General features: G+C 47.3%; 1 protein-coding gene across 1 annotated transcript; it reads right to left on the bottom strand.

Annotated features, from left to right (window-relative positions):
* Nucleotides 1-641: 641 nt before the first annotated feature.
* SERPING1 (serpin family G member 1) lies at nt 642-17674 on the bottom strand. Its single transcript, XM_033203941.1, has 8 exons — nt 17460-17674; nt 16866-16938; nt 14818-15316; nt 13071-13205; nt 9299-9502; nt 8965-9104; nt 3557-3776; nt 642-1161 (listed from the first exon to the last, which is right to left on the bottom strand). Exons 2-8 carry the CDS (start codon nt 16914-16916, stop codon nt 908-910), a joined length of 1503 nt encoding a protein of 500 aa, XP_033059832.1. The 5' UTR covers nt 16917-16938; nt 17460-17674; the 3' UTR covers nt 642-907.
* Between the last annotated feature and the right edge of the window lie 390 nt (nt 17675-18064).

An 18064-nucleotide genomic window follows, 5' to 3' on the forward strand; every position in this document is an offset into this window, starting at 1 on the left:
CAAGACGTGTAGAAGAGCCAAGTTGTCCTGATGTCCTGACTGAGGCCACAGAAGACCAGTCATCCCCTAACCAACCCAACAACTATACCTTACAGATGTATGAATGAGCCCAGGGAAGATCAGCCAGGTCCAGCCCAGATCAGCAAAACCACCTAGTCAACTCTGAAACTTACATGAAATAACAAACGGTTGCTGTTTGAAGCCTCTAAGTTTAATGTAACTTATTATACAGCAATAGCTGGCTGATACAGGAACCATGGGAGCTCTTGTCCTTTAATATTGAAGCAGCTGATATTCAAAGGCAAGAGAGAGGTATGGTGTGATGGCTCATGCCTACAATCCCAGCACTTTGGGAGGCTGTGTTAGGATGATTGCTTGAGCCCAGAAGTTGGAGACCAGCCTAGGCAACATAGTAAGACCCTGTCTCTACAAAAAATTTAAAAATTAGCTGGGCATGGTGGCAAGCCCATGCGGTTCTGCCTACTTAGGAGGCTGAGGTGGTAGGACTGCTTGAGCTCAGGAGGGTAAGGCTGCAGTGAACCATGATCTCACCACTGTACTCTAGCCTGGGTGACAGAGCGAGACCCTGCCTAAAAAATAATAAAAAATAACAAATAAACAACAAAGGCAAAGCAGAGAAAGTCATGGTCTGCCAGGTTTTATTTGTAGAGTCTGGTGAACTTGAACAAGAGAAAGCTGCAAAAAGTGGTTTGGAGACCATGGCAGGGCCATGGAGAAGGGCTGATAGAAGCCAAGGATGGCCAGACCCTCAGGGAGCCCTTTTGGTGGAGAGCAGACACCTGAGGCAGGAGGTGGCAGCGGCCAAGTCCAGGCAGGCAGCAGCAGGGCTGCAACTGAGAGCTGAGGCTGGAGAGGTAGCGCTCGCCCTAACCTGACCCTGCAGGTCTCAAGCCCTGGGGTCATATACTCGCCCCATGAAGACAGGGAACTTGTGCTGCTGGTCCCAGAGCAGGAAGAGGAAGGGCTGCTGCACTTCAAAGATGAGCAGGGTGCGGGCCACAGAGATAGCAGAGGCTGCAGCCGCCTCCACCCCAGTCTCTGTCAGTTCCAGCACTGTCTGGTGCTGCATCGCAGAAACCTGAAGATCTGGGTCCTCTGTCAGCCCACACAGGTTGAGGTCATAAGAAAAGTCGAAGAATTCTAGGGCAAAACCAGAGAAAAACAGAGTCAGAGGTCAGCATAAAACCCTCAGCTGATGGAGACCTTTGTCCTGAATTCTCTGGGTTCATCCTGAGTCCCAGTGCTCTCTTCCTCTTTCCTTGTTTGCCAGATTACATACTATACCCTCTGGTCCGGTTCGTGGGATCCTCTATTAGTGGACCCAACACTGCCACTCTCTCAAGGTGAGAGGCCTTGCCCCCCATCCCTAAAACAACCCTGAAAAATGATGTCATTGCCTCCTTGTCTCCCAGGACCTTGGAAGTGAGGTAACAGATCAGAGATAGTTCATATATGAAAAAATGAGGTTATATGCAATGCTATGATGCTGTGAAATAACGGGAAAATATGCTATAGGAGCATCTTTAGCTCCAAATATTAGGCCATCTAATATTTGGTCTCAGATCCCAGTTCCTGACACAGAGCTACTAGATCCCTTGGAATTTCCTGGGTCATAGGAATGCCTTTTGTGCTAATGAGGCTACTCCTGCTGGCTCCTGGATGGGGGCTGGCCACCAGGAAGACTAAGTGTGATTAGAGCTTGGAACTTTCAGCCCCTCTGTCCATCCTCTGGGGAGAAGAGAGGAGTTGGAGATTGGGTAATAATCAATCACACCTACATGATGAAGCCTCCTAAAGTACAGGGTTCTGAGAGCTTCTGGCTGGTGAACACATACATGTGTCAGGAAGGTAGCAAACCAAACTCCACAGGATAGATGCTCCTGGGCCCAGGACCCTTCGAGATTTTGCCATGTATTTCTTCGTCTGGCTGTTCATCTGCATCCTTTACTTAATCCCTTATATAACAAACCAGTAAACGTGTCTCCTGAGTTTTGTCAGCTATTCTAGCAAACGATGAAACCCTTACAGGGAGTCGTGGGAACCTCCAAATTATAGCTGGTTGGTCTGAGGCACAGATGACAACCTGGTCTTGTAACTGACATTGGAAACGGGGAAATCTGGTGGGGTTGAGCCCTTAAACTGCGTGGGATCTGATGTTATTTCCAGGTAGAGAGCGTTAGAATTGGATTCAATTGTAGGACACCTAGTTGGTGTTCCCAGAGAACTGGAGAATTGCTTAGAAAACACTCCCACACCTATTTGGTGGCCAGCAGTGTTGAATGAAAATAAAAAAGAGATTTTCTTCCTATACAGATGGCATATACAAGGAAATGGTATCATGCATTAGGTAGTCCAGTTCTCTAACAAGGAAAGAAGTGACAGGGTTGGACATGAGATCAAAGGTTAGAAAATGAAGCCGGGCGCAGTGGCTCACACCTGTAATCCCAGCACTTTGGGAAGCCAAGGTGGGCAGATCACTTGAGGCCAGGAGTTCAAGACCAGCCTGGCCAGCATGGGGAAACCCCACCTCTACCAAAAATACAAAAAAATTAGCTGGGCATGGTGGTAGGTGCCTGTAATCTCAGCTACTTGGGAGGCTGAGGTAGGAGAATCACTGGAACCCAGGAGGTGGAGGTTGCAGTGAGCCAAGATCATGCCACTGCACTCCAGCCTGGGTAACAGAGTGAAGTTCCATTTCAAAAACAAACAAACAAACAAAAAAACAAAGGTTAGAAAGTGGAGTCTCTGGGCCAGGCATGGTGGCTCATGCCTGTAATCCCAGCACTTTGGGAGGCCGAGGCGGGCAGATCACAAGGTCAGGAGATCGAGACCATCCTGGTTAACACAGTGAAACCCCGTCCCAACTAAAAATACAAAAACAAAATTAGCTGGGCGTGGTGGCGGGTGTCTGTAGTCCCAGCTACTCGGGAGGCTGAGGCGGGAGAATGGCGTGAACCCAGGAGGCGGATCTTACAGTGAGCAGATATCGCGGCACTGCACTCCAGCCTGGGTGACAGAGAGAGACTCCGTCTCATAAAAAAAAAAAAAAAAAAAAAGAAAAAAGAAAATGGAGTCTCTGTTGCCTCTCGTAAACTCAGAAGCCTCCAGACCTGCATTTCCAGATAGCTTCTTGCATATTCCATGGTGTGGTTGACTGTTTTGAAATATGTCTGGGGAAGAAGCATCCATAATTCACCTTGGGAAATTACCTGTATCATTGTTCCACTGCCTGTGTCACAAGGAACCATAGAAAAAACTCAGGAGAGCTGCAGACCCGGATCAGTGTTCTGGTTTGCCTCTGACTAGCTCAAGGGTAAATCATGGAATCTTTGGGTAAGAAACATAAAACTTCTGGGCCTTCATTTCCACAATGATCCAATGGGATAATAGCACCTACCCTTGTAACTGGCAGGGTTGCAGAACAAACTGAGATTATGGATGTAAAAAATACTCTAGAGAATGCTAACTACATCTTAGGGATCTCCCCCTTTCTCCTCTGATGGCCTGGGAGTAACTCCAAGCTGCCAGAGCTTACCCAATTTCTCCATGATTGACAGCATATCCTGGCTGGTCGTCACTTTGATGCGGGGCAGTGCTAGGAGAGTAGGCTGGAACTTGGACATCTCCAGCTTCTTCATGATGGCCTTGAAAACAGAAGGGCTGAGAGCCTGTTCTATGTCTTCAAGATGATGTTTCAGGTTCTGGGGTACCAGGATCACCAAACTCAGATTATGGGAGAGCTGCAGCTGCCCCACCTAGAAAATAAGAGATGCACCTTAACAGTCTTCCTACCGCAGCTCTCTCCTGGCCCTACCCTCTGTGTCACAAGGCTGTCCTGCAGTCTGCTGCCACAGTCTGTATTTCAACAAGCAGCAGTCAGACCTAGGCTTCCAGACTTTACCATGAAATGGGGATATCAGCTGGGTGAACAGTGCTGATCTAACTCTGTGCTGGGGAGAGGTAGAGGAAGAAGCATGAGTTTCTGATTATATCCTGACTCTACTACTGACGAGCTATGTAATATGGGCAAGTCATTTGATTTCTCTGAGCCCTGTTCCCTTCCTTCCAAATGTGTTGTGCATGTAGATTATTGCATGCACATTGAACCACCAGAGTTATCAGGTCAGCCTCTTTAAAACTGCTGACGGCTCTTCACTGCCTATGAGATTAGGTACAAATATCAGTATGGCATTCAAGATTGTTCACAGGCTGGTCTTAGCCTACCTTTCCACTTTGCTATTAGAAGGACTTTCAACCATGCACAGTGGCTCACGCCTGTAATTCCAGCACTTTGGGAGGCCGAGGCAGGTGGATGACGACGTCAAGAGATTGAGACCATCCCGGCCACCATGATGAAACCCCATCTCTACTAAAAATACAAAAATTAGCTGGGCATGACGGCGCGTGCCTGTAGTCCCAGCTACTCAGGAGGCTGAGGCAGGAGGATCGCTTAAACCCGGGAGGTGGAGGTTGCAGTGAGCCGAGATCGCGCCACTGCACTCCAGCCTGGCGACAGAGTGAGACTCCATCTCAAAAAAAAAAAAGAAGAACTTTCAACTTGGTGACCAGACAAAAGTTGTAAGAAGTGCAGGGCCCATGGGTTTAATACAGGGGCTATCAACTCAGAGTGCATTTGCCTCTCAGTGGACATTTGGTAATGTTTGGAGACATTTTGGTTGTCATAGCTGGCAGTGGGCAGGGAGGACGTGCACCCAGTGCTACTGGCTTCTAGTGAGTAGAAGCTAAGGATGATGCTAAATTCTACAATGCACAGGACAAAGAATTATCTGACCCAGTATGTCAATAGTGCCAAGGCTGAGAAACCCTAGTCTAATAGGATATGACTGTCATTAAATGGTATTATGATTAAGGCTGAAAGAACAAAAAGAATCTAGAAGAATGCAGAATTCAACTGGGCAATAAAGAAGTTAACTGAAAGCAATCAATTGTTGGAACCTGAATAGCCCAGAAAAAGTAGGTTGTAAGCCAAGTTCAGCTGAAGAGGATGGACATGGGGTCCCTGCTGACACAGGACTCAAGTTGGATATACTTATTTGAGTAGCATGTGCCCTTCAGGTCCTATGTATGAACCTTGAATCTCTGAACAAAAATTTACCATGCTGTGGTCCTGAATTTTCAAGCCAGTAACCTCGGTGTACCTGAGCTGGTAAATCTCACCTCCTTCCTTGGGTAAATATCCTTAAGTGCCAGGAAGATTTAGAATTTAGTATGGGAATGACAAAAGGAAGCAACTTCATCATGTTAAAACCAGGTGTTAAGTTCAGGGTAACCTGTATGTTTGTTATTTAAAATAGTGATTGTAATTTTTAAGAGAATCTGACATGCTAGTTTTAGGCTTTTAAGCAAAGTTGTAGGATAATTTCATTAAGTGTGAGAATGATATTGGAAAGTTGGCTAGAAGTTAATTCACTCTTCAAATTTAATTTTTAGTTTACAAGTGAGCTTTAGGTACTGGGATGATATGGCCAAGCAGAGTTGTAATTACGACCTGTCAGGTATTAGATGTGTTTAAAAAGGATATCAGCTGGGTGAGGGGGCTCATGCCTGTAATCTCAGCTACTTAAGAGGCTAAGGTGGGAGGACTGCTTCATCCCAAGGAGCCTGGGTTACGTAAGCTATGATTGTACAGTCACTGTACTCCAGACTGGGTGATAGAAAAAGACCCTGTCTGGTAAAACTACATAAATAATTTAAAAAACCCAGAAAATCGGGCATATTAAATTTTTAAAGGGAGCTTAAAATGCTTATGGGAATATTAATTATGTTTGTAGACAGAACAAATGGTTTAAAGGAGTTTAATCTGTTCAATATGGCAATTAATTCAAGAATAAATGAGAGTTAGTATTTTTATAAAAAAACACTATTCTTTTATGAAATTTTATTTAAAAACCCTATTCTTGTTTTTTTTTTTTTTTTTTTTAAGACAAGTTCTCACTCTGTCACTCAGGCTGGAGTGTAGTGTCGATCTCGGCTCACTGCAACTTCTGCCTCCCGGGTTCAAGTGATTTTCCTGTTCTAGCCTCCCAAGTAGCTGGGATTACAGGCGTGCACCACCACGCCCGGCTTATTTTTTGTATTTTTAGTGGAGACAGGGTTTCACCATGGTGGTCAGGCTGGTCTTGAACTCCTGACCTCAGGTGATCTACCCGCCTCAGCCTCCCAAAGTGCTGGGATTATAGGCGTGAGCCACTGCACCTGGTCTATTCTTTGCCTGTGTTTTGAGACAGTCTTACTGTGTTGCCCAGGTTGGAGTGCAGTGGCACGATCTTGGCTCACTGCAACCTCTGCCTCCCAGGTTCAAGCAGTTCTGTGCCTTAGCCTCCTGAGTAGCTGGGACTACAGACATGCACCACCATGCCTAGTTAATTTTTGTATTTTTGGTAGAGACAGAGTTCCACCACGTTAGCCAGGCTGGTCTCAAACTCTTAGCTTCAAGTGATCCGCCTGCCTCAGCCTCCTAAAGTGCTAGGATTTCAGGCATGAGCCACCCGCACCCAGCCAAATCACCCTACTCTTAATGTAGCAAGTTCAACTTAAAATTAAAAGGCAAAAGTAAAATTTTAATTTTGCATTTGTCAATACATTAATTATCTGTTTAAAACCCAAGGAACTCTAAATAGTGGCTTTTGTGCACAAAAGTACTCCTCCTCCTTTGGCTTAAAAAAGAGAACTCAGGCTGGGTGCAGTGGCTCACGCCTGTAATGCCAACATTTTAGGAGGCCGAAGTGGGCCGATCACTTGAAGTCAGGAGTTCATGACCACCCTGGCCAACATGGTGAAACCTCGTCTCTACTAAAAATACAAAAATTAGCTGGGAGTGGTGGCAGGTGCCTATAATCCCAGCTACTGGGGAGGCTAAGGCAGGAGAATCGCTTGAACCTGAGAGGCAGAGGTTGCAGAGAGCTGGGATTGTGCACTGCACTCCAGCCTGGGCAACAGAATAAGACTTTGTCTCAAAAGAAAAACAAACAAACAGAAAAAACTCATATTGGCTTTGGGAGATAGAAATTACTCTTCATATTATACCTCCTTTGTATTTGAGTATTTATTATCGATATTACATGTTCAGAATGCTTACCTCAACCTATCACCTCACCTCAATGGCTACAACAGTCTATCCTAAGGGATTTTTACAATGATTTTTGGTTTAGACTTTTGTGTGAGACTTTAATAACATTTCTAGAGAGGAAATACTGGTTCTTATAATTCAAATAATTACATTTAAACCTAACTTAAGTTCTTAATTCTTAACTTTCTACCTAACATCTATGGCTTTGATTAAATAGCTATTCTAATCGGTCTGAAAAAATCTCATATTTATACCTCCCTCCACGTATCTTGAATTTGAACAATGCCCTGGACCTGTCACATATATTCACTCTTCTGTGCCTTATATGCGCTGTCCTGGTTCTGCTAAATGAGTCATGAATGGCTAAATACATTAGATAGGGATGGATAGATGGGTGGATAAGTACCTGAGTGGATAAATAAGTGAGCAAAGAATAGTCAAAAATAATCTCCTCAGCCGGGCGCCGTGGCTCATGCCTGTAATCCCAGCACTTTGGGAGGCTGAAGGTGTGGATCACTTGAGGTCAGGAGTTTGAGACCAGCTTGGCTAACATGGTGAAACCCCATCTCTACTAAAAATATAAAAATTAGCCAGGTGTGGTGGCAGGCACCTGTAGTCCCAGCTACTTGGGAGGCTGAGGCATGAGAACTGCTTGAACCCGGGAGGCGGAGATTGCAGCGAGCCGAGATCGTGCCAAGGTACTCCAGCTTGAGCAACAAAGTTAGACCCTGTCTCGAAAAAAAAAACCTCCTCTATGAAGTCTTCCAGCCACTTTTACTAAGTGAGTAGCTCCCTTTGGCATCCTCTATTTCATTAATTCATTTATTCAACAAACACTGAATGAGCACCTATGAGAGGTGGCATTGTTCTAGGCACTACAGATACAGAAGGAAACAAGACAGTTCCTGTATTCAAGTAGACAGACAATATCTTAGGGAGACAGATAATATCCTAATCAAATAAGCAAATAAATGACATAATTTCAGATAGTGATGAATGTCATGAATATAATAAAACAGCAGTGATATTACAGGGTAAGGAGGAGGCTACTTTAAGGGGTGAAGACCTCTCCACCAAGGTGACCTCTGAGCTGACACCCAAATGACCAGAAGGAACAAGCTATGTGAGCATCTGAGTGAAGAGGGATCCAGGCAGAAAGAAAAGCTAAGGAAAGCTCCCAATGTGGAACCAAGCCTAGCATGTTCCAAGAACACAGCCTTTGTTTCCTAGTCAGGTACTGAGACATTGTGACAGGTCTGTGTTTTGCCATGCTAAAAAGGTGGAAATATCTGGTAACTGAGCATGAGACAGCTTACCAACTGGAATCCTCTGGGCTCCATGTTCTGTCTTCTCTCCTTCCCTATTCACCAAACTAAATTGTTCAATTTCTGCTAATGCACTTAAGTCATTTAACTCATGTGCACACACGCACTTACCACATATATGCATATCCAAGGATATACTGATACATGTGTATACATGTATATGTATGCTGTACACAGGTACACACATACACACATACACACAGGACTTGTTAAGCACCAGGGTCTTCTGATGAGTTGACTGGAAAAAGAAACGTGTAGAATAGGAACACAACTCACATTTTGCCATTCAATGTAGTAGAAATGCATGAAGAAACTTGAGAATCCTGTTTCCAGCCTAAAATACACAATGCCTGCCTTGGCCAAGGCTAGGGAAAGGAGAAGGAGAAAAGATAGGGTGAAAATACAGATGGAAGGAGTAGAAATGATGAATTTGTAAGCATGTACCCCAAAATGATGGGACGACAGCAGAAAAAAAGTCAGGAGACTCCAGTGGGTTTCAAACAGGAGAAGGAAAGGTTAGGAACTTACCTTGGCCTTCAAAGTTTGGTCCATGAAATGGGCCACAGGATACTTCTTGCTAGTCATCATGGGCACTTTTATAACCGAGTTTTTGAAGTGAAAAGTCTCCATTCTGGTTTTTTTGGGATCGAATGTTGTCTTCCACTTGGCTAGAGGGAAGAGGTGGGAGAGGTGCTCTAATGCACGCAGGAAAAGGATGAAGAGGAGCTAAAAGCCTTGTGAGCAAAGGGTGGGGCAGGGACATTGAGATCTGATTGTAGAACTTGGGGTTAGGTGGGCTTTGAAGCCATGAGGGGAAGAAGGACCCAGAATGGGAAGACCAACGGGCTAAGGGCCCCCTTACCACTCAGGTAGATAGCATTGAGGAGGACAAGGCGGGTATCGGAGGGCAGGCTGTCTAGCAGCCGGCTGATCTTGTTGTTGGTGTTCTTGGCCACCCAGGTGTTGATGAGCTCCAGGTTGGCATCACTATCATTGCTCAGGACTCTGGGGCTGCTGCTGTACAGGGTCCGAGAGGCATTCACAAAGGTGTCCCTTATGACCAGGTCTGGGGGTATGTTGAGAAAGGGAGGCATGAGTCCCCTGAACACATCGTTCCTTTCCATGAGCAAGATTTGAGAGTGAGCATGCTTCCTATGGCTCTATCTGCTCACTCTAGTGAACACGGCATGGTGGAGCGGTCCAGCCCACTCCTCTTACAGATGTGGCAAATGAGGCCCAAGAAGGCAAACTCAGAACCAGGAATCAGAGAAGTAGCCCTAAGCCTTTGCGCCTCAGCTTGCTATGTTACTATGGCTCTGCAAGATAATCTTTTTGAGATATTAAATTCCATTTGCCTATATTTTTCCTCTTTTCTTCCCTTAATTTGGCATGGGATAGACTGCTTCCTGGCCTTGGTGGAAGTTTGTGACAAAACTTTCTGGCTTTTGCTCTCCAAAAGCCTTCAGTCCACTGGAAAAAAGAAAAAGCACTCGAAAGATAATTTTTCTAGGACTAAGTAGATTAAAGATACTTTCCCAGCTGGGCATGGTGGCTCACGCCTGTAATCTCAGCACTTTGGGAGACCAAGGTGGGAGGATCACTTGAGGCCACGAGTTCAAGACCAGCCTGGCCAACATGGCGAAACTTCGTCTCTACTAAAAATACAGAAATTAGCTGGGCATGTGGTCGTGGGCACCTGTAATCCCAGCTATTTGGGAGGCTGAGGCAGGAGAATCACTTGAATCTGGGAGACGGAGGTTGCAGTGAGCTGAGATGGCGCCACCGCATTCCAGCATGGGTGACAGGGTGAGATCCTGTCTCAAAAAAAAAGAGATGGCCAGGGGCAGTGGCTCAAGCCTGTAATCCCAGCATTTTGGGAGGCCAAGACGGGCGGATCACGAGGTCAGGAGATCGAGACCATCCTGGCTAACACGGTGAAACCCCGTCTCTACTAAAAAAATACAAAAAACTAGCCGGGCGCGGTGGTGGGCGCCTGTAGTCCCAGCTACTCGGGAGGCTGAGGCAGGAGAATGGCGTAAACCCAGGAGGTGGAGCTTGCAGTGAGCTGAGATCCGGCCATTGCACTCCAGCCCGGGCAATAGAGCGAGACTCTGTCTCAAAAAAAAAAAAAAAGATATTTTCACAGGCTTTGCTGGTGCCTATGTACAACATAAGACCAAGAACCTTGCTTGGCACAGCTCCAGGGTGCAGCTAGATGGGGATAGAAGCCCTAACATATTGAATGCTGTTACATTTTTCGCCTACCTAGCAAGACAGCGGGATAAAGCTGACTTACAGCTTTGTAAGTAATAAATAAATGCAACGTTTCTTGAACACCTCTGAGCCATATTTTTCCCACATCTAAAAGAGGGTGTTTTTTAGATGATGGGGTGATAGGTGAGTTTTTTATTTTTATTTTTATTTTTTATTTTTTTAGAGACAGGGTCCTACTCTGTCACCCAGGCTGGAGTACAGCGGCATAAACATAGCTCACTCTAACTTTGAATTCCTTGGTTGAAGCAATCCTCCTGTCTCAGTCCTTCACAGCTGGAACTACAGGCATGCAGCACACCTGGATAAAGTCTCGAAATTCTAGCCTCAAGCAATCCTCCTACCTCAGCCTCTCAGTGTTGGAATTACAAGCACAGTGCGCCAGACCTGAGTATTGTTTTTATAGCTTTAAAAAAAAAAACAGCTTGAAAAAAAGTTTTCCTTTTTTTCAAAAAGGGAGGTGGGTAGATTAGTGTAATGGTTATTAAACATTTTAAAGCAGCAGAACTACTTTCAAACAAAGGCATGTCTGAAGCCCACAATATAAAACGGGCCGTGGATAAGGCTGGGTGGGGAGCTCAGAGCCCAGCTGGTCCGTCTCCCTCTCACAGGAAGTAGTGAACCCTTCCCCACCGCTGAGGCTCCCACACCCCACTCCCACTATGACTCCAGAAACAGCTTCGCAAAGCCCTGGGGCTCTGAGGAACAAAGTCGGAAAACAACTACATTAGATCGTTTTGTAAGTTCATTATTACTATTATCATTATTACCTACTTAATAACATAATACATGTAAAATGATAACAAATTCACATAACACAAAAATAAAAAGAATGAGAGTCCCAAGACTCCTTTGACCCAAAAATTAGCGAAACAATTTTTTGTCTCTTTTATGTCTATAGCTCGCTAGCCCTCTAGCCCTATCTATTAATGAATGCATATGGGTATTCTTATTCTTTTTTTTTTTTTTTTGAGACAGAGTCTCGGTCTGTCGCCCAGGCTGGTATGCAGCGGTGCAATCTCGGCTGACTGCAACCTCTGCCTCCCGGGTTCAAGTTATTCTCCTGCTGGGACTACAGGAACATGCCACCACACCTGGCTAATTTCTGTATTTTTAGCAGAGACAGGGTTTCCTCATGTTGGCCAGGCTGGTTTTGAACTCCTGACCTCCAGTGATCCGCCCACCTCAGCCTCCCAAAGTGCTGGGATTACAGGCAGGAGACACCGTGCCTGGCCTGCCTACCCCATATTTTCTTTCTTTTTTTTTTTTTTTTGAGACGGAGTCTTGCTCTGTCGCTCAGGCTGGAGTGCAGTGGTGCAATCTTGGCTCACTGCAACCTCCGCCTCCTGGGTTCAAGTGATTCTCCTGCTTCAGCCTCCCGAGTAGCTGGGATTATAGGCGCACACTACCACGCCTGGGTAATTTTTTGTATTTTCAGTAGAGATGCAGTTTCACTATGTTGGTCAGACTGGTCTCGACCTCCTGACTTCATGAATCGCCTGCCCCGACCTGCCAAAGTGTTGGGATTACAGGTGTGAGCCACTGTGCCTGGCCTTTTCTTTTCTTTTCTTCCTTTCTTTTCCTTTCTTTCTTTCCCTTCCTTCCTTCCTGCCCTCCCTCCCTCTTTCCCTCCCTCCTCCTTTCTCTCTCTCTCTTTTCTCTTTTTTCTTTCTTTCCTTCCTCCCTCCCTCCCTCCCTCTCTCTCTCTCTCTTTCTTGGAGTTTTGCTCTTTCACTCAGGCTGGAGTGAAGTGGCATGATCTCGGCTCACTGCAACCTTCACTCTCCTGGGTTCAAGCAATTCTCCTGCCTCAGCCTCCTAAGTAGCTGGAATTATAGGCGCCCGCCACCATGCCAGGCTAATTTTTGTATTTTTGGTATAGACAGGGTTTCGCCATGTTGGCCAGGCTGGTCTTGAACTCCTGACCTCAGGTGAGTCACCCATCTCGGCCTCCCAAAGTGCTGGGATTACAGGTATGAGCCACCACGCCCAGCCCTAGCCCCAACATTTTTTTTTTTTTTTTAAATAGAGACGGGGTTTCGCCATGTTGCCCAGTCTGGTCTTGAAGGCCTTGGCCTCCCAAAGTGTTAGCATTACAGACGTGAGCCACCATACCTGCCTGGTTATTTTTATTCTAAAGCAGTTGATGAATGCCAGAGACTTGCCTAAGGTTTCACTAGAAGAACAATCCAGTTCCTGCAGTGACCTGATGCTCCTGCCAAGGTCTTCACTTGCTCCGCAGTCTATCCCTGATACTGTAGCTCCAACATTCCCTCTGTCCTTTCTTTTCCCAGTGCTGGGTTCCCCTTCAGAGTCCTCTCAGGACCCTCCTCTGCAGACACTGCCCCTTCCTGGGCACTCACCTGGGCTGTGGAAGATCTGAGAGACTGAGGTGACACCTTTGGTCATGAAGCCCTTCAGAGCCTGGTGGACACAGGTGAAGTCCTTGGGGTAGGAGAGGACGCTTTCCAGGTTTGTTTTGGTATTCTCCCCAGCCCCTGCAACAAAGGGCAGAGATGAAAGATACTTGCAGGATGAGTCGGGGGACCTTCCTTGGGAATGAGGGTTGGGGACCAGGCTGGAATAGAGGGTATTCCCTGCTTCGGAGGGGTCACAGATCATCTGAGCTGAAAGTGTTCACTCTCCCTCTTTTTTTGTTTTGAGACAGTCTTGCTCTGTTGCCCAGGCTGGAATGCAGTGGTGCAATCTCAGCTCACTTGAATCTCCAGGTTCAAGCAATCCTCCCGCCTCTGCCTCCCAAGTAACTGGGACAATAGGCACGCGCCACCATGTCTGGCTAATTTTTGTATTTTTAGTAGAGATGGGATTTCAACATGTTGGCCAGGCTGGTCTCGAACTCCTGCCTTGGCCTCCCAAAGTGCCGGGTTTACAGGTGTGAGTCACCGTGCCCAGCCAAGAAAGATTCTGTAGCCTTTTTAGAATTCTCTCCGGGGAGTAATAGCTCTCTCCCCACTGCTTGTAGTAATTTGTTTGTTCGTTTCCTAGGGTAATTACCCAATGGGACTTGACAGTAATCCCTCAGGATGGCAGAGGATTTACATTTTTTTGACTTCCTTTTTTTTTTTTTTTGAGACAGAGTCTTGCTCAGCCTTCCCAGGCTGGACTGCAGTGGTGTGATTTCGGCTCACTGCAACCTCCACCTCTTGGGTTCAAGCGATTCTCCTGCCTCAGCCTCCCGAGTAGCTGGGGTTACAGGTGTCTGCCACAACACCTGGCTAATCTTTTTGTACTTTTAGTAGAGACAGGGTTTCACCATGTTAGTCAGGCTGGTCTCGAACTCCTGAGCTCATGATCCGCCCACCTCAGCCTACCAAAGTGCTAGGATTACAGGTGTGAGCCACCGCGCCCAGCTCAGCTTTCTGGTTATTAATCTTTTGAGGTAGATAGCATCATCACTATTTTACACAAGAGGACTCAAGGCTCAGAGAGGTTAAAGTGAATTGCCCAAGGTCACAGAGCTAGAATGCAGTACTAACCACATCTACTCTAGGTCTATCTGATGATTTTTTTTTTTTTTTTTTAGACAGAGTCTCGCTCTGTTACCCAGACTGGAGTGCAGTGGTTTGGTCTCGGCTCACTGCAACCTCTGCCTCCTAGGTTCAAGCGATTCTCCTGCCTCAGCTGCTCAAGTAACTGGGATTACAGCATGCACCACCACTCCCGGATAATTTTTGTATTTTTAGCAGAGACAGGGTTTCATCATGTTGGCCAGGCTGGTCTTGAACTCCTGACCTCAGGTTATCCACCTGCCTTGGCCTTCCAAAGTGCTGGGATTACAGGCGTGAGCCACTGCGCCTGATTTCATCTTTCTTATCACCTCTCCTTGCCATGAAACATGGTTAGTGGCTGGGACCTTGTTTTATATGTTCTTGTATAGTCACAGGGTTTTACAAGCAATAGGTTTGCCTATTAAATCATTGTTAAATGATAGAATGTTCAAGAATGAAAAGATACTTCCCTCTATACCCCCAATGTATAGCCCATTTTTACAGCTTCTTCCCAAAGACATGGCTTTGTAAGTGTCTGGGTTGGTGACCCTTATGGGAGTGTCCAACAAATGACCTGGAGAGAATGCAGTCAGGGTCTTACCGAGCAGGACCTGGGTGAGGAGGCTGGCAATGCTGAATGGGGAAAAGGCCATGTTGGTCTCTGCCTTCTTCATTGCTGAGAAGGCGTGGTAGAGCTTCAGGGAGAAATCTACCAAAGCGTCCCCCAACATGGCCTCTGTTGAATGACTCTCCAGGTCAGAGCAGAGAGTAACAGGTCCTGGGCAGAAGGGACCAGTAGTGGGCTGAGTAGGAGAATCTGTGGGGAGCTGGGTAGTTGGTTGGATGGGTTGGATGGTGGGTTGGGTGGTGGGTTGGGTGGTAGGTTGGGTGGTGGATTCATCAGTGGTATTAGCTGTTATTTTGGTGGTTGAATTGGTTGTTGAGTTGGTTGTTGGCAAGCTGGAAGCCTCCAGGATAGATTCAATGAATAGCATCTTGGAGTTATCTGGCACTGCCATCTTCCCTTCGCTTCCCTCTTGCAAACTCTCTGGATCCCAGGAGCTGGAGCTGGTAGCATTTGGATTTGAGGAGGCTCTATCCTGTGGTTCAAGAAACTGAGTTTCATTTTTTTCTTACTACAAGGCACAGTCCTCTAAAATACTGAAAGCAGTTAGAGAAGGTGTGGATGTGGAAAATGTCCTGTACAAGAGAGTAATTTCTGACAGTGTGGCGGATAAGGAACCTGTCTTGGAACCACCACCACTATTTCCTCAGAGAAGGGGAGATACAGGGTGAGGGTAGGGATGCACAGGAATGTGCTCTGCAGAAGATGAGGGATAGTCAGGGACTCTGTAATCTCTGACCAATTACTGCCCTGTAGGAAGTTGTTTTCCAAACAGTGAAATTAACTGTTAATTGCCATTTATCTATGTTCTTGCAATTTCCTGTAAATATCTACCTGTTTGACTCACTCGCTTGGCTAGTACAGACATTTGAACTTGTGCTCCTGGATTTAGAACAGTAAATTTTCAAACTATGGGTTGCAGCCCATTAGTGGGGGTGGAAAAACAATACACATTAGGAAGGGAACAAAGAAAGGGAAGGAGGGAAGAAGGGAGGCAGGAAGGGAGGGAGCGATAAGTAGTATAGGCCAGCAGCTCTGAAACAATTTTGACTCCCAGGGAATATTTAGCAATGTCTAGAGACAGTTTTGGTTGTCATAGGGAGACAGCAGGGAAGATGCTACCACAATCTAGTGCATACAGGCTAGAGATACTGCAAAACACCCTAAGATGCACAGGGTAGCCCCTCAGCAATGAATTATCCAGCCCCAGTGTCAACAAATCCTCCACTGAGAAACCATGCATTAGCCCCATTTCACAGGTAGAGAAACTGATGCTGACACCTATTAACTAGTCCAGGGTCTCACAGAAATGGGAGAAACAGCTACAGGTCAAAACAAGGTCTCTGATTCCAAACTCCCTGCTCATAACTACATCATCTGCTGAGTATGTCACGCCAACTTGTGCGGGCACACACGCACATACACACACCCCTACCTACCTTTCTCCTGGGATCCCACACTTCTTAGCCTTCTTTCTCGTCCACGACCTCCCAGACCACTGGGACCTCTCACTGCTATTGACCCCCACCCAGACCCAGGTATGTTTGCTACCATGCTCCCTATCTTCACAGGCCCTAGCCTGGGACCACCAGCGGTCACAGCAGCCAAACCTCTCCTCTCCACAGCTCTTTTCTACAGCAAACTCTTGCTTTGATATAACAAAATGCTTCCCATCTCCTTGCCCTATGTGGTCCTCCTGCCAAGCCTGTTTAGTGGACAGGGTGGGATCTGTTTATTCAACATTTTATAAATCAAGAGGAGTAGGCTGGGAAAAGTAACTTCCTCAGGACCACGCAGCGCAGCTCCTACATGGCCCGCCAAGATTAGAACTTGCATCTGTCTGAGTCCTGAGCTCTTTCCACCATCTACGAGTGCGTGAGCAAGGATCACACTCGCTGATCCCAAGAGGAGCTCTCCTCATTCTCCGGGGCCTGAAGGGTTAATCCTCAGCCACCGCCCGCACCCCGCACCATCCCCCGTTCCCGTCTCCACCCCCGTCCCCCATCCCACAAGGGACCACATACCCCAGCCAGCAGCAGCAGCAGGAGGGTCAGCAGGGTCAGCCTGGAGGCCATCTGGGCGGCGACGTCAGCGGACCTGTGGAGCCAGCCAGTATCCGAGCCAGCTCCGAGCCTGGGAGCCCAGGGGCCCCCACCCCGCCGGGGGCCCGCCCCCATTCTGTCCCAGGCCCCAGTCCGTCTTAGCGAATTCCCTCCTCCTCCCTCCTGGGGCCACCTTCTCCCTGGCTCCTCCCTCTGTTTTGTTTTCCCCAAACCGCTTCCCTTTCCCGGCACCGGCTGGCCCTTCCTCTCCCCGTGGGCCCGGGTCTCCGTCCATCTGTTCAGTCGGAGGGGGGGTCGGGGACGGGGGGTCCTGCTTTAACCAAACAATGAGGCCAGAGGCGTGGGGGAGGGGAGGTCCTGGGGGGCTGAGCACAACAGGCCTGAGGCGGGAGGGGCTGGGGTAGGAGGAGGCAGAAATCCCAGGTGGAAGCAAGCCTATAGAAACCCCCGAGATCAAGGCGGGCCGGAAGGCGGGGGTGAGGAGACCCCCTCCCTAGACCTCTTCACTCCATGCTTTCCGCCCTACTCCCCACCCCTGCCCAGCACCAAACCTACTCCAAACTCCTGGTCACCAGGCAGCTCCCGTGCAGACTGAGTAGAGTCCCCCAGGGTCAGGGAGGGTGGGGTGCGGGGGGAGCGCAGTCTTAGCTATTGGCTGGCCCAGGACACTGCCCAGTTACAAATTAAGGAAGATTGATCGCTGGTGTGAGTTCCTGTAAATCAGGATGGGACGGGATGGGACTGACCGCTTGGTTTTCTTTGTGAGCCAGGCCAGGAATTTAGCCCAAATCCCCTGGTAGGTGGGGTGAACGGGGAAGCTTGGGTGCAGTTATCAGCTTTACACAACCAAAGCTTCCCCCGCGTCTTCATGAGTAACAATAAAAACAGCATGTACAGAAAATGTGCTCCGCAGTTTTTAAAGGAATGAACTTTTTGGAAATTGCTCATCTCCGTTAATCCTCAACGTAACCCTTTGTGCGCCATTGTACCCATTTGATAGTTAAGAAACTGAGCCTTAGAGCAGTGAAATGTGGGGCCCTGATCACTCTCATTTGGAGAAGTATTCCGAAGCCTAATCTCTGCTCCCATCTCCCCTGTGCCTTTTAGATGTTCTGCTATTTTTGCTCGTAGAGATCCATAATCAGTAGTTCTTTGTATAA

Source organism: Trachypithecus francoisi, unplaced genomic scaffold, assembly GCF_009764315.1.
Source record: "Trachypithecus francoisi isolate TF-2019V2 unplaced genomic scaffold, Tfra_2.0 Lachesis_group8, whole genome shotgun sequence".
NCBI lineage: Eukaryota > Metazoa > Chordata > Mammalia > Primates > Cercopithecidae > Trachypithecus > Trachypithecus francoisi.